Raw genomic sequence first — 14374 nt, forward strand, 5'->3', positions numbered from 1 at the left:
TTTTTAGGGGAGTAAAGGAAGTGGTCACGGCTGTTTCAATTCAAATAAAAAGCGACATTAGGTTCCAGGAGCACGATTGACCGAAATTACGCGGTCAGCTGCACCGTAACGAGGCTTTTAAAATGGCGCCGAGAAGGATCGTTACTTATGAAAGAAAGTGGTTGTTTGCGGCGTTTTTATTTACTTCATGGTTAAGAAATAATAATTTTGCTTTAAGTAGCTTCAGAAAAAGAACATTATCTCTTAGCTGAGAGTCGTTCAAGTTACGAGGATACGCCGAAGACTTTGTTTTTGATGTTTACCTTCCATCTGGGGAATGATCGAGAAATCGTGCACGTGCAGTTTATCGCAGAGTTGTGGTATTTTCGAGGAGTGTTTCTCAATACAGGAGGAATTGATGACTCAGGTAAGCAAATAATTTGATGTATAAGCAATGTATTTATTGTCATATCGTGTTTTCTTTTTATGAATTATTTTTTGTGGATGCAAAGTGGACCATGTTTTCGCGTTGGTTTCGATGTTGGAATACTTGATCAATCGATTGCTTTCATCGTTTACTCGACTTCCGGTGTAATTTCCCGCTTTTTTTTACACGCGTCTAAAAGTGTTACCCCCAAAATCAAGTGTGGCTTCTTGTCCAGGTTGTTTACTTTCTTGGAGCCAATGATGGGGACATTTTAATTTTAGTTTCATGTAAATTCATTTCTATTTTTATATACAATCTATTTACATGTAAATCTGATATTGTGTAAACCTTATTATTGTTTATCCTCAGATTGATATATTATAATTATAGTATCTCTCGATCAATTTACAGTAGCTTTTGAAACTTGGTAAAGCAAAAATATAAATTTTTCTTTATTCTTCGCAGACTTTTCGCTTCTTTACTTTTGGTGTTTTTGTCATGTTTGCTGGATAACAACGTCTGTGTTGCTCCAACATGACTTTTTCAAGCTTGTCGCAGCCTCGTCTTATGCAGGAGTGGGAGCGTAAGAGGTCATTAATCTCATGATGAATTGATTCGACCTCTTGCTCACCAAGCAGCCCCATACCAGTTCCATACCTACAAAGTTATTACATGTAGTTAAATTGGTCAATAAGGATCACAAGTTTATTATTTCATGACACTCTTTACAATCAACTTCATCATCATTGTTATTACCATTATTGTTATATTACTACTGTATATTATTATTATGACAGTTATAGTTATTATTTTATAATAGTTACTACATAACTGATACCTCTTAACCCATGTGATCATGTGATCCTCTAAGAAATGCATTTTTGGCAAAACAGTTGCATGAGGAAAGTTTTGTCTGTACACTTTCATGAAACTTTCAATTTCTTTCTCTGAAAGGGAAGACAACCTTATCAATGTTATAGACCAAATCCAAAACTTGCACTGATGTGAGGCTTAAGTTGTGAACAAGGGGATCTGGCATGACTCAAAGCGATCTGGCGTAACAAATCACGCCATATCTCTTTGTTCACAACTCAAGCCTCACATCAGTGCAAGTTTTGAATTTGGTCTATAATATATATTTTGAATGTACTGTAGATCTGTTTATTTATGTGTCTGTCCTCTTTTGCCACGAATCGTCATTAATTAATACTGGTACTTTAAAAAATGTCAAAATAACTTAAATTTTTTGCCATTAAGAGGACAGACAATATAGACCTGATGTAAATGTGCTTTTTTATCTTTTTGGAGTGACAATACTTATGAAAAATTCTTATTTTTATTTATCAAAGCAACCAATGGGAATAGCACATACTCTTTGAAAACATTCCTTTGCCCTCACTGTTTCTGAAAATTAGTTAACCAGTGTGTATAAAATGTTATTATTGTTAAATATACATATCTTACCAAGGATTATGATTTGGCTATTGCATAGCTTTTCTTTCGTAGTATATATCCTGTGGCATTTCCCAAATGATTCCAGTGTTTCTTTAAATTTCTGCTTCATATCATTGGCCTCTTGTATTAAATTGGGCATTACTTTACTAGAGACAACAACTGGTACCTCAACTAACAGCTTGATATTTGTTTCCTACAGGTAATGAATAAGGGATAAGAGAAGGAACAAAACCATCTATTTATTAAAAAAACCTATATTTAATTTTTTTTTCTTTTCCCACTTAGATTATATGTAGCTTACAATTATTTATAGTATTATATAGAGGAAATGAAAGCCTCCAAAAACATAATTTAATACCTTAAGACATTTGTGTGTGTGGTTGCCATTGAATGTCCCACCATGATAAGCCTGGCGTTCAGCACCAATCTGCTTTAATTGCTTGTCAAGTTCTTCCTTACATGGCCCTTTTCCACACCACGACTTTGACCGAATGTCTTGAACTTTCTTTTCCTGACACAAATGAAGATGTGGTTATTCCACTGCCTATAGGATAGATACTTGTAAGGGCTGCAAAGAATGAAGTTGCGCCCTCTACGAAAATGGTTTTAACTCATACCATTAAGCAAACGCTATCAAACTGATATGCCAACGCTGCAAGTGATTGTTTTCTTTAACCTTTCAAATGATGTTTAAGACTCATGGCCGTTGCAAAGGGAGAGGCTGGGCTGGCAGTGTGGGGAAGGAGGGAGGCTTGGGTGCGTACAGTTTTCGGCCACAAAAAAGTACAATCTATGGAATGTATTTAATTCATGAAGTGACTCCCCCCCCCCCCCCCCCCCCCCCCATCATTTTTCGAGGCTTGCTTCATCCACTCACGTCATTGCGTGCTGCAAAACTCGGTGTTTAGCTTTCAAAATCTATTCGCTACTGAGATTCTAATCACATACTTTACTATACTTACAGTTCCGCCAGTTCGTAAAACAACGGTAGGGGAATCGGAAGCGGTCAACTTTCGTTTCATTAAATGAGTTGTCAGGGACTCTTCTACCTGCGACAATGGAGCCGATAACGGGGTTTTCAGAACTTCGCTAACAAGCGTGGTGCATCGACCAGTCGTGTAAGAGGTGCAGCTAGACTCGTGTTGTGCAAGCTGTTCGAGTTTTACAAGGGACTTACAGATAGCACATTCTAGACAGGATGCTGACAGGAGGTTTAATAGTAGTCTGGGCGGCTTTCGAAGCTCTTGAATCTTAATTATCCTCTTGCATACGGGACACCCAGCACCGTCTCCGACGTAATGAATCCAATTCTCGATGCAAGAGTAACAAAAAAAATGGTCGCAACTTGCTTGTAATGGCCTGTCCAGTACTTCACGACAAATAGGGCAGATCAGCTCCTCACTAATATTGGAAAATCTCTCGATGTTTGGCATGGGATTCATTAGCGCCGCCGGAACTATTTCTAAAGGAATATATATTGCCTTTTGAAAAGGGTTAATGCCATCGCTTCTTAAACCTTGTTTGGGGCGTCCTCTTCCCTTTCTCGCCTTTGGTTTTTTGCCTCCCCGGTTTCTTCTTGCAAAACTCTCGCATGTTTCACAGTCTTCTTTTTCATGCGGGTGCCAAACAACTGGTTGAGTGCTGCACTTGTAATTCAAATTTTTGCATGCGTTAAAGCTTTTCACGTAACAGTTGACACACACATTTTGTGGATGAACATTTTCGTCGTCGTCTTGGACAGATAAACCATATGCGACTTGTAATTTGTCTGCAACATGGTTTGTAGACGTTTTGTAAACATATCCTTGCGAGTTTCCCGCCTTAAATCCACAAACACGACAAGATACCTTCAGTTCACGCAAGTGAAACTCCATTACTAAATGAGAATCGAAAATATGTTTTAGTTGTCGATGTTATTTAGTTTTAGTTCACGTAAGTGAAACTCCATTACTATAAACTTGCTACGCTTTCAGGGAAGCCATTCATCTGTCAATAAAAAAGCTTTTAGACTAAACCAAAAAAAACTTCATTAACCTGTATTCTAAATTTTAAAATGCGTATCAAATGAGAATCGAAAATTTGTTTTAGTTGTCGATGTTGTTTGCTCGTGGAAGCCGTAAACACGTATTGAATATCTTTATTTTTCAGGATTACGTGCTCAGCCATGAAACTTAACTCGGTAGAAAAACCCTGATTTTTGCGAAGAAAAACGTTTTTACTTCCATAAATAAAATGAATTTCGATAAAAGATTAGATTAACTTACCTGTATTTCGTGTTTGGAATCTTAACTTGAAAGAAAAGGTTTTTTAAACCGGTTTTAATTTTGCTAAATGAGGAAAACAAAGTTTCAAAATTGCCGCCATTTTCGTTGTCAAGGAAGAGAAGCAGCTTAGCAACGCGATTTGGCCGCGCGCGCGCCTGGAACCTAATGTCGTAATTGAAACAGCCGTGTGGTCGCGTGGGTAATCGCTGGTGTCGTATTCATCGATGTCGGGAACACAGTCTTCGTAAATGTCTTCCGTCTGCACCTCTAGTATCAAGGAATCGGTGTCGGTGTATAAGAGGTGGCACTTACCACCGTATTTCGGTTTTAGCTTGTCGTAGTAAAACTCATACATGAGCAGCTTTGATAGGTCCAGCACTGTAAACCCCGTGTATACGGGTTTATTCAGGAATAGGTTCGCTTTCTTCATGTGAATCACGTAGAAGTTTAACATTTCTACGTAGCGGACGAACCCGGGCTGTGACACGTATGCTTCTGCTTCCTCTCTGGTGCTGGCTATCTTTATGCTTACACGCTTGCGGATGTTCTCCATTGTCTTACCAAATACGCTATTGTTCATTAGTTTAAACAGGTTCTTTTCGAAGTCATTCTTTGCCTGCGTACGCTTTTGCGTGTTAAAGTCAATGTAGGAGTGCATCCATGGTTCCTGCGTGAACTTCAAAACGCGGTGGATCTTCTTCACGCGTAAGCCGTGGCGCACATAGAACTGCAGGTTGCGGTAATGCACCACGTACTTCTTCTTGTCCATCAGGTTCATCGTTAGCTTCCTGTATGGCTTGTAGCCAGGGCACATTTCCCTCTGCAGCGGACTCAGCTGCTTAAATGGTATTTCTATTGCTTCTGGTGCTAATGGGAACTCATTGTGCGCGTCGTGCAAGTGCTCTGGGTATTCCAGGTCCACCTCCAGCACGTAACCTTTGTCGTCTTCTTTACCTACGTTTAGGTAAAACTCTATGGGCTTTATGTTGTCCCATTCGAAGTCGCGTACAGGTAAGTACTGCGACATTGCCCAACCGTAGAGGTTGTTTGCGTCTAAGTAGAAGATGTATGTGGTTGGCTTCTCCGGGTCGTACTCCACCGTGGGATTGTTCGCTTTTGCGTATCGTCTGCTGGGTCCGCAAACACCGCCGCGGATACCGTCTTCCATGAAGCGGTACATATCGTATTCCGTTAGGAAATCCAGTTGCGCGTTTGTCTTCTTTAGAGGCGCACTCCAACTAAGCCCAGGAGCCGTGTAGAAGTTCGCTGGATCCAACCCGTAGTATTCCATTGCCATCTTTCGAAAGCTTTGGAAAACATCTGCGAGCAGCACTACGTCTGAACGTAGGTAGATGTCGTGGTATTCTCCCATATTCTCACAGGAGTACTTTTCCCACACATCTAACGCATGCTGGTACTCCTCGTCCTTTATACCAGACTCGTTTAGGGTGCTGTAGAATCTCTCTTTGGGTGGTAGGGGCTCTTCGAATCGCTCCCAGGAGTCCATGTATTCGTATGGGTAGACTCCTTTCCTTTCCGCGCCGTATTGACTGGAAATGGGGAACTCCGTGTTGTATTTAACCAAGTTTGCTAAGGAGTCCGCCATGAACTGCTGCGAGTCTAAGAACTTCAGCTTGCCTACGGTTTCGGACATGTACCTTTCTTTGTTGTTGGGTATGCACTTTACTTCGGAGCCGTCTGTTCCTTGTAAGAGTAAGTGACTGTCGTAACCCCTTAAATTGTGAAAGAATACGGGTATTTCCATTTCTGGGTCTACTTTGAAGTTTATATTGCATTTCCAATGAGCCGCTCCTCTGTATTTACCCGTGATGTGGCAGTGATCTCTAACCTTATCCACATAGAAATCCTCAACGAATGCTTTATGACAATGAATGCAGTGGGTGGAAGGCTTTCCCGGCTTCTCACCCTTCTTAGCATACTTCCCGCATTTAAAATGAGCTTCTCCTAAATACTTTCCATCTTCGTCCCACGCTTTCTTGGCTCGTCTTCCAAACTGGAGAAGCGTATGTTGGCAAATGTGGCATTTCTTTGCCTTGGTAAAAGCCTCCTGGTTCTCTCTGGTAAATACCATCTTCTTTGGGCGTCTTAATTGTTCTCTTATCTCTTCCTCCTCTTCTCGCAATGCTTCTAGAAACTTATTAGCTGCGTTCTTACCTCGGTAAATCACAGGAGGGTCGGCCTTACCATCTGATCTGACTACTATGTAACCAAAGGAGCAGATCTCGTGTAATCCCACCTTATTCGTGGCACCACTTTTCTGCTCTTCCTTAGTTATCAACGCTTCAAAGTCTGCATATATCACGTAAGGCACCTGCATCTGCTTTTGATGGTCTGAGTACAATAGGTTCTTATCTGTGGGCATCTGGATCCGTTGCGCCACTTCTTCGACTCCGCGACATATTTCATCGTGATCCTTTAGAGCTTTAACGCTGGTAAAGGATAACAAACAACAGTCGCAGAAGTATTTCTTGCCTTTGTGTTTGGTGTGTCTGTAAAATAGTCTGCTAACATGTTTAACCCACGAATAATGTCCGCCGTGGTAGAAGAGGTGTATTCGTTCTCCTTTACTCTTTGACAGCACTAGTGGCACTATCGTTTGGTCTCTGACTCCGTAAACGTTAATGGCTAGGTCATTTTCCTGCTCGAATATCGGTATGTCTATCAACTGCATGGGAAATTCCACACCATCCCACTCTAAATCGTCTGTGGGATACTTACTTGTCCTACAGGGATCCTTATCTACTGGATACAGTGCGGATCGTATTGCCCACATAAAGCAGCGGTTGTCGTCATTCTTTACGTTCACTATGGCTTTCTTCCTTTCTACCCACACCGGCAGGGGTACGTAACTTCCTCCTCGTATCGGCACGTACCTTGCCATGCTAACCTCCATACCTTCTACCTCCTCCACTGTCCAACCTGATCCTTCTTTCGTGTAGTTAGACAGCGATTCCATTATTGCTTCTAAGGCTTCGCTGAGTGACCTATCCAGATTCGTGGACTCTAATATAACCAGTGACTTTGATCGCAGCATTGCTGTCGTCGTTGCCTCGTCTTTTGATAAACTTACTTCTACCATTATACTCGCTTTCAGGGCTCCTAATTCTTCTATACCTTTTCGAAGCGTTCTCTTGACCTTCCTTTCTGACTGACGCCAAAACTGTCTAACATCAATCTCACCGTTACCGGGTATTGACACCGTTTCGAAATTGCTTTGGGATTCCATCTATATAATAGGAGATATCTTATACCTAATTCCAGACCCTTTTCAGATCGTCGTAGTCATACTCACAATCCTGACAATGCCAAAACAATTTAACCTTAGTCTCAAACTTCTTACCACATCCACAATCATAGCTGCTCATACATTTCGACTTCATCTTCAAATGCTTCTTTAAGTCCACTTCTTTCTTAAAAGCTCTCTTACATTCTTCGCACTCCATATATAGACTAACATATTTAACTACGTAAACACGGGATGCGGGTAATCGCGGTACGAATCGAGGAATTCACTTTAGACGGGTAATCCTCCGGTGGTCGTTGCGCTGGAACCCCCATCCCCTATACTACTCTAGAAAGACCAACATCTGACTAATCAACCAGCGAAGTTTCACGCGACTAAGAGGTTAAGCACATTCAGAATGAATATTTTTGTAAGACCTACTTTTTGATACTCTAAACACACGTCTAGCGAATAAAATTATTTTGTTATCTTAAAATTGTACAATTGATCCCAAAGTCACGCATATCGTACTCAATAGATTGTTCTTCAAGAATATGGGTTGTTTTAATTCCCAGTGTTGCTTATTTTTTGTCCAGCAGCCGCGAAAGTTGAGTCAAAATTTACTGTCACGAACGGCGTTTTCGGGAGTGTTTGAAAAATTCCATTTTTCTCCATAATAAAGCGTTATTTGATCAAACCAACTATACAGCGATTCTTAGGATACATTACCCTATCTAACTTGAAAGTATGAGCGAAATCGATTTTTTGAAGTTTGCCACGTTTTGCTCGATGGTTACAGACAGTCACTCTTAACTCTGTAATCAAAGCTGCATCCTTAAGGGGTTTGACAGGTAATCTAAAAAATAGACATCAACTTAAATCTTGATCATTTTAGAAAGCAAGAGAAGTTCAAACTTTTACTCTTTGAACATCAGCTGTGCTCATATCTTGGCCAAGATGGCAAATGACAATGTAATATGTGATCTTTACTTTTTTAACTAATTAATTATTTATAGTGATTTCATTTCCTACGCCGATGAAAACTACCTAATTGTCACAATACAGTAATAAGGTACTTTTTGAGGGGAGACCCACCCAATGTTTAGGGGAATGTGAAAAAAATTTACTCTAAATATTCATAGGTTTTTACTTAAATGCACGATCAATTAACTTAATTAACAAGACTAAGTTATAGTTAAATTAGTTTAGAAAAAATAGGTTTCTATGAATGTGATTAATATTGATAATATACTATTATGTTAAATATATGATTGCCAATATCGTTATGAAAATTATTTTTTTAAAAACCATGAGATCCGCTAAATATTACGATTTTTATAGTATGTGCGCATATCTTAGATGCCTGAGACATGCATATGTGAACATACACCTAATTGAAAAAACATTGTCGGGTTCAAAAGAGGTTATCATCAAAGCTAAGACCGAATGGTTTTTCCCTTCGTGTGCACATTTTGTGCATCATGGCTTTGGCATGTTAATCTAGGTAGACCGACTTTGCTCTGGTGTGCATTTTTACATGTCTATATGCAAATAGAATACACATTTCAGAGTACCGAAATTTGGTGTATACAAAAGTGTCTATGTTTATAGGGTGTATATGTGTATACCGTAGGTCAGCCTGAGACTCACTGTAGACTATAGCGTATATGTACAAGTGTCTATGTGTACATATATAAAAGTGTATAGGGTGTATATGTGTATATGGAAGGTCAGCCCGAGACTCACTGTTGACTAGAGTGTATATGTACAAGTGTCTATGTCTATAGGGTGCATATGTGCATATAGAAGGTCAACCGGAGACTCACTGTTGACTATAGTGTATACACTTATTTCAATTAAGTTTGTCACTCCAAAAGATAAGCTAAACCCAAAAAGCATTATGGGATACATGTATACTCATGCGTTTTCGTGCGTTTCCGTCGGTTCTACGGCATTCGACCACCATGCTGGGCTAAACCAGTATTATAGTATTATGCGTACTTTAGAGTTAAAGTGCACACCATCATATCGTGAAACTCCTACTTACCAATTAGTATGTAATAATATTTAGTTTAGTATCAACAAACAAAAAACGTACTGGCGCATAGAATTTAACAACGCAAAGAAACACACATAGTCCGCTAATTATGCCTCTATTATTTCCCAAGCTCAGAATGTGTGCATTCCAGTATGCGATGGTAATGATCATGCACATGCTCTGATGATATTTTGTAACGTGTCCATTCAGCTACTGTTGTCGATCTTCACTGGAGTGAAGTGAAAATACTTTTAGAAGTGCTGTAATTTTAGAACAAAAACCAGAACAGCATGTTTAGCCTTCAGGGTGTACCAATATTCAAGGAGGCAAGTAGTTGTGATATTGACCATAGTCCCTACTTCTCGGTATGTCACGATGGGGTTTTCAGTCTTGCAGGAGCGGCAGAAGGAGAACAATAATAACAGCTTGGACAAGAAGACAGTGTAGTTAGGCTCAGTTCTAGTGCTATAGTTGCTTGATTTTAATCTGTAAGACAACAACAAAACAAATTATTTTTTGTCAAAACTTAAACTATAAAGATCAAATTTATTCCATACCTCTTTCCTGTCAAATGCTCTCATCCTCGGTTTCAGTTTCCGTGTAGGGGTGATAGTCAACGTCATCAGGGATACTCTCAGGCTCTTCCTCTGTAATATCATAGTCAACTGTATCCTCATCATCTTCCTCCACTTCCATATTTACATATTCATCGTCTTGTTCCAAATTCTCTCCGATCCTTTCTCCAAGACCTTTTTCATGGTCGGTTATCTGTGTTAAATCGCACTGAATACCACAGGACGATTTTGGAGTGAGTGCCTTTGCCAGAGAAGCGATCTTGTTTTTTAAGTCGATGCATTTACAATGCAGCAATCGTTTTTCTTCTTTAAACTTTTTGCAAACCAAGCAACCTGGAGCCTGGGTGCTGAAACTTCAACTTCAACTTGTTTATTTACACTATTTTTATATACAGTTATATATTTACACGATATAATATGCAAATACATATTTTAATACAGATAAGAGAAATGGCAAGAAAAGAAAAAAATATTATTATAGAAGAAATATATGTTATTGTATAGATAATAAATGTTTTTATAATTCTTTTTAAATGTCTTAAATGATTGGGACTTAAGACTATCAGGAATTTGTTCCCATATTTTGATTGCTGAATATTTAAATGGTAATTTTCCATAATTAGTTCTAATTTTTGAAACATAAAAATTAGCTTTCGCAGAATATCTTGTATTATATTGGTGGACTGTAGAAACTGCTGTAAGAAAGTCCAAAAATATATGAGGCAGTACTTCACTTTTTTGAGCAATTTTGTGTGTTAATTCTGAAATTTTCAACTTAAAAATATTTTCATATTTCAATATATCTAGTAATTTATAATAAGGATCTGCATTCTCTCGACTATGTGCGAAAAACATAGCTCTTATACATTTGTTTTGTTTAGTAATAATTTTGGTTAAACTAGTTTTATGTGTTACCCCAACTCGTCACCCCATATGTCATATAAGGATAAATTAATGTATAATAAATTTGTTTGAATGTTGAGAGGTTGAGATAATATCTAAGATTATATATTATTCCTAAATTTTTAGCTAATTTATTGTTTACATGTCTGATCTGAGACTTCCAGTTAAGATTATCATCAAGAAATACACCTAAATACTTAAGTTCACTAACACAATTTAAATTAGGAATATGAATGTTTACTTTCCTCCTTGCAGAAGAAATTATCATATAGTTAGTTTTCTTCATATTCACAGATGATTTATTTATTGTACAATAATCTAAGACTAGTTTCAGCTCTTCATTTATTTTTCTCTCTAAGTCAATTGCATTATCATCATGTTAGTGTCGTCAGCAAAAATTCTGAAAGACAACAGATTTGAAGAATTTGGCAAGTCATTTAAATAAATAATGAAGAGTAGAGGCCCTAATATAGACCCTTGGGGGACTCCACGTTTGATTGTATTCAAATCGGATAATATATCGTCAAGCTTCACATATTGAGTACGATTATCAAGGTAATTAGTAAAACATTTTAATGTAAGGCCACGAACACCATATGAGTGCAGTTAACAAGATTTTGTGATCTACAGTGTCAAATGCTTTTTTAAAGTCCAAAAATATACCACATGTAGTTTTCTTATTATCAATTTCTGATTTAAGATTGTCTGTTATTTCAAGTATTGCCTGCTCCGTTGAATAATCTTTTCTAAAACCAGATTGGTACTTAAATAAAATGTTATGCTTATTAAGATAATTTATCAATTGGTCATATACAATTCTCTCAAATACTTTGCAAAAAGGTGATTGTCTTGCAATTGGTCTGTAATTACCAGGGTCTGTTGATAAACCACCTTTGAAAATTGGAGTTACTTTAGAAATTGTAAAAGAATTGGGTACAATACCCGAAGAAATAGACATATTATAGATACGGACAAAGATCTCAGAGAGAGGCTCACTGGCCAGCTTGATAAGCTTAATAGGGACATCAATAGATGTCTTTTTCTCATTTAGAGAAGAAAAATGTTCCTTAACTATACTTGCATCAATTTGGGAAAGGTAAAAACTCTTGACTGGATTACTATTAATATACCTTTTAGGATCATCATTACTGTCTTTGATCAGGCCTGCAAGATCCGGGCCTATATTGACAAAATAATTATTAAATTGATTTGCCATATCTTGTTTCCTTGTATAAGCAATATCATTAATAATCAATTTTGCTGGAGAAAGTGAGGCTTTAGTTTTCCTTTTAATTAATGTACCTATTAATCTCCATGTTGTCTTCATATTTTGCTGACATTTCTGAAAGGATTGCGTATAATAATCTTGTTTTGCTATATGTTTTAGTTTAGTCAATAAATTATTGTATTGTTTATATTGCATCTTTTTTGCCGGGTCTTTACTTAAAAAGTGTGTATAATACATTTTTTTGTTTATGTTTTATAGATTTCAACAAACAGTTAGTTAACCAAGGTTTAGCCAATTGTCAAAGTTTTGCATTAGATGCTGTTCTAATGGGAGCATATTTATTGGTTATTACTTGTATCTTATCTAATATTTCTGCAGACAACTCATTCAGATTTTTATTTTTATTGAAAACTTCATTCCAATCATAATTATTAATCTCCTCAATATATTTTTCTTTATCAAATTTAGAGTAATCACGAAAATTTGTTTTCTTCTTATAAGTTTTTGAAATTGATTCATCAACACAGAATACGGAAAGATGATCCAAAATATCCATACACGCAATACCTGAGATAATTGATTGGGAGACAACATTTGTATATATGTGGTCAATCAACGTGGCTGTATGGTCAGTAATTCTGGTTGGTTTGCTAATAATAGGCAATAAAGTTTGTAAATATAGCATACCTAAGTATTCTTCAGTCCAGTCTGAATATGAGAGTTATATTTTAAAAAATCTATATTCATATCTCCAAGGATATAGACATTTTTCCTAGTTTGATTTAGAGATTTTAAAATGTTTTCTAGTTCACTAGTAAATGAACTTAGATTAGCTGTTGGATGCCGATATATGCATCCAATTATCGTATTATTTTTGTTACCAGACTCATTCTCAACTCATTCTCAGACTCAATTCAATCCAGCATGACTCAGCCTGAGCTGTATTAAACTTTAAATCATCTCTGACAATAACTTGCAATTCTTTAGAGACATATAAACCAGCTCCACCAGCCATGGTTGGAGAATTGAAATGAAAAAAATTATAATTATCTAAATCAATGCTAACTACTGTTTGATCACTGAGTTTAGTTTCTGTTACTGCTAATATATCAGGCCTATTGTGGAAGCAATTTAACAGATTATGTAGTCGATCAAAATTCCTAGGTAAACTCCTGACATTACAGTGTAACATGAATATTGACTTTGATCGACTATTATCAATTAAATTATTGATTTTTTCTAGATCATAATAATTGGATGATGGAGTTATAAGCAAATTGTCAGGATCTAATTCATCATACTTATCTGGATTATTAGCTGTTTGATATAAGTCCATGTCGTTGTTTACTAATCTTTCATCGACTTGTGTTCCGAACTTTCAACTGCTGAACTATTTACTCATTCCTGAAATCCCTCGCTGAAGAACAATCCTCGGCACTGATTACTTTATCAGGCTCATCTACATTGTCTACAGGTAACCTGTCTTCATTCTCAGGCTCTCTTACAGGTCCCATAGCTTCTCTGGACTCACCAGTACTAGCAGCGATCATGTCTCTAAGAATCTATATAGTAAACAAACGATAGAGTTGGGGCATATAGTTCAATATGTGTGACATTTATTATTATCAATCGACGACTTACCTTTCGGCGATTTCTTTGAGAAATGTTGGCTTCAGCTGAATTTGTTGATGGAACTGGGTAACTTTTTGGGTATAACACAATTCCGGTTTCATCCTTTACTAAGTGTGCTAGCTTTCTATCGTCTTCTCAGAAAGAGTAACGCTGACTGTAGTCCTCTGGAGTAAAGTGCTCCGAGCGTATTGCCGAATTCGCCCTAGGCGTCCATTTTGCTCGTCTTTTTAACACAAAATCGACCCATCTTTTCCTTCTAGCTTTTGCTATTGGTCGGTCATCATTGAAATAAAGGATCGTATGAATTTTTATGCCTTTCTTCGTTATATTTGAACACCCTCCAACCACGCACCTACTAGGCATATTTACAATACTCCCAAAGGCCGAACGAAACTGTGTCACCGAATGTACGTCACAGAAAAACTAGTGCCAGTCCATTAGCATCTCCCAAAACATGGCCAACACGACTGGGCATCTAACTTTAAAGGCTGATTTCGAAGTGAAAAAATTCGAAATCGAAAAGTTTTGTTGGAGTATTTATCTATATCATCTAGAGATGCCAAAACCGTAAAAAATTCTAGACCTGATATACGCTTTAAGACCAGTTTACAATGTTTTAAGAATCGTAT

General features: G+C 37.5%; 2 protein-coding genes and 1 pseudogene across 2 annotated transcripts; all 3 read right to left on the reverse strand.

Moving 5' to 3' along the window:
- Window positions 1–858: 858 nt before the first annotated feature.
- Window positions 859–2089, reverse strand: LOC148907526 (uncharacterized). Its single transcript, XM_089035289.1, has 3 exons — window positions 1871–2089; window positions 1245–1353; window positions 859–1063 (listed from the first exon to the last, which is right to left on the reverse strand). Exons 1-3 carry the CDS (start codon window positions 1998–2000, stop codon window positions 859–861), a joined length of 444 nt encoding a protein of 147 aa, XP_088891415.1. The 5' UTR covers window positions 2001–2089.
- Window positions 2090–2168: 79 nt separating this feature from the next.
- LOC148907527 (V(D)J recombination-activating protein 1-like) lies at window positions 2169–3735 on the reverse strand. Its single transcript, XM_089035290.1, has 2 exons — window positions 2824–3735; window positions 2169–2372 (listed from the first exon to the last, which is right to left on the reverse strand). The coding sequence occupies exons 1-2, from the start codon at window positions 3733–3735 to the stop codon at window positions 2169–2171; spliced, it is 1116 nt and encodes a 371-aa protein (XP_088891416.1).
- An 8676-nt stretch (window positions 3736–12411) lies between these two features.
- On the reverse strand, window positions 12412–13449 carry LOC148907528 (uncharacterized; annotated as a pseudogene).
- Window positions 13450–14374: the final 925 nt, after the last annotated feature.

The sequence above is a fragment of the Actinia tenebrosa genome, unplaced genomic scaffold (genome assembly GCF_029948245.1).
Source record: "Actinia tenebrosa isolate PJP-AT-01 unplaced genomic scaffold, QUT_ActTen_1.0 PGA_scaffold3__52_contigs__length_22856419, whole genome shotgun sequence".
Taxonomy (NCBI): domain Eukaryota; kingdom Metazoa; phylum Cnidaria; class Anthozoa; order Actiniaria; family Actiniidae; genus Actinia; species Actinia tenebrosa.

What these genes read in the sequence shown, in the direction of transcription:
- LOC148907527 (XM_089035290.1), bottom strand. Translation starts at nt 3,735, where the DNA reads ATGGAGTTTCACTTGCGTGAACTGAAGGTATCTTGTCGTGTTTGTGGA. An exon ending in TTTTACGAACTGGCGGAACT is followed by an intron (nt 2,373 to 2,823) that starts GTAAGTATAGTA and finishes CATTTGTGTCAG; the next exon opens with GAAAAGAAAGTTCAAGACAT.
- LOC148907526 (XM_089035289.1), bottom strand. Translation starts at nt 2,000, where the DNA reads ATGCCCAATTTAATACAAGAGGCCAATGATATGAAGCAGAAATTTAAA. An exon ending in TAGCCAAATCATAATCCTTG is followed by an intron (nt 1,354 to 1,870) that starts GTAAGATATGTA and finishes CTTCCCTTTCAG; the next exon opens with AGAAAGAAATTGAAAGTTTC. An exon ending in ATGATCACATGGGTTAAGAG is followed by an intron (nt 1,064 to 1,244) that starts GTATCAGTTATG and finishes ATAACTTTGTAG; the next exon opens with GTATGGAACTGGTATGGGGC.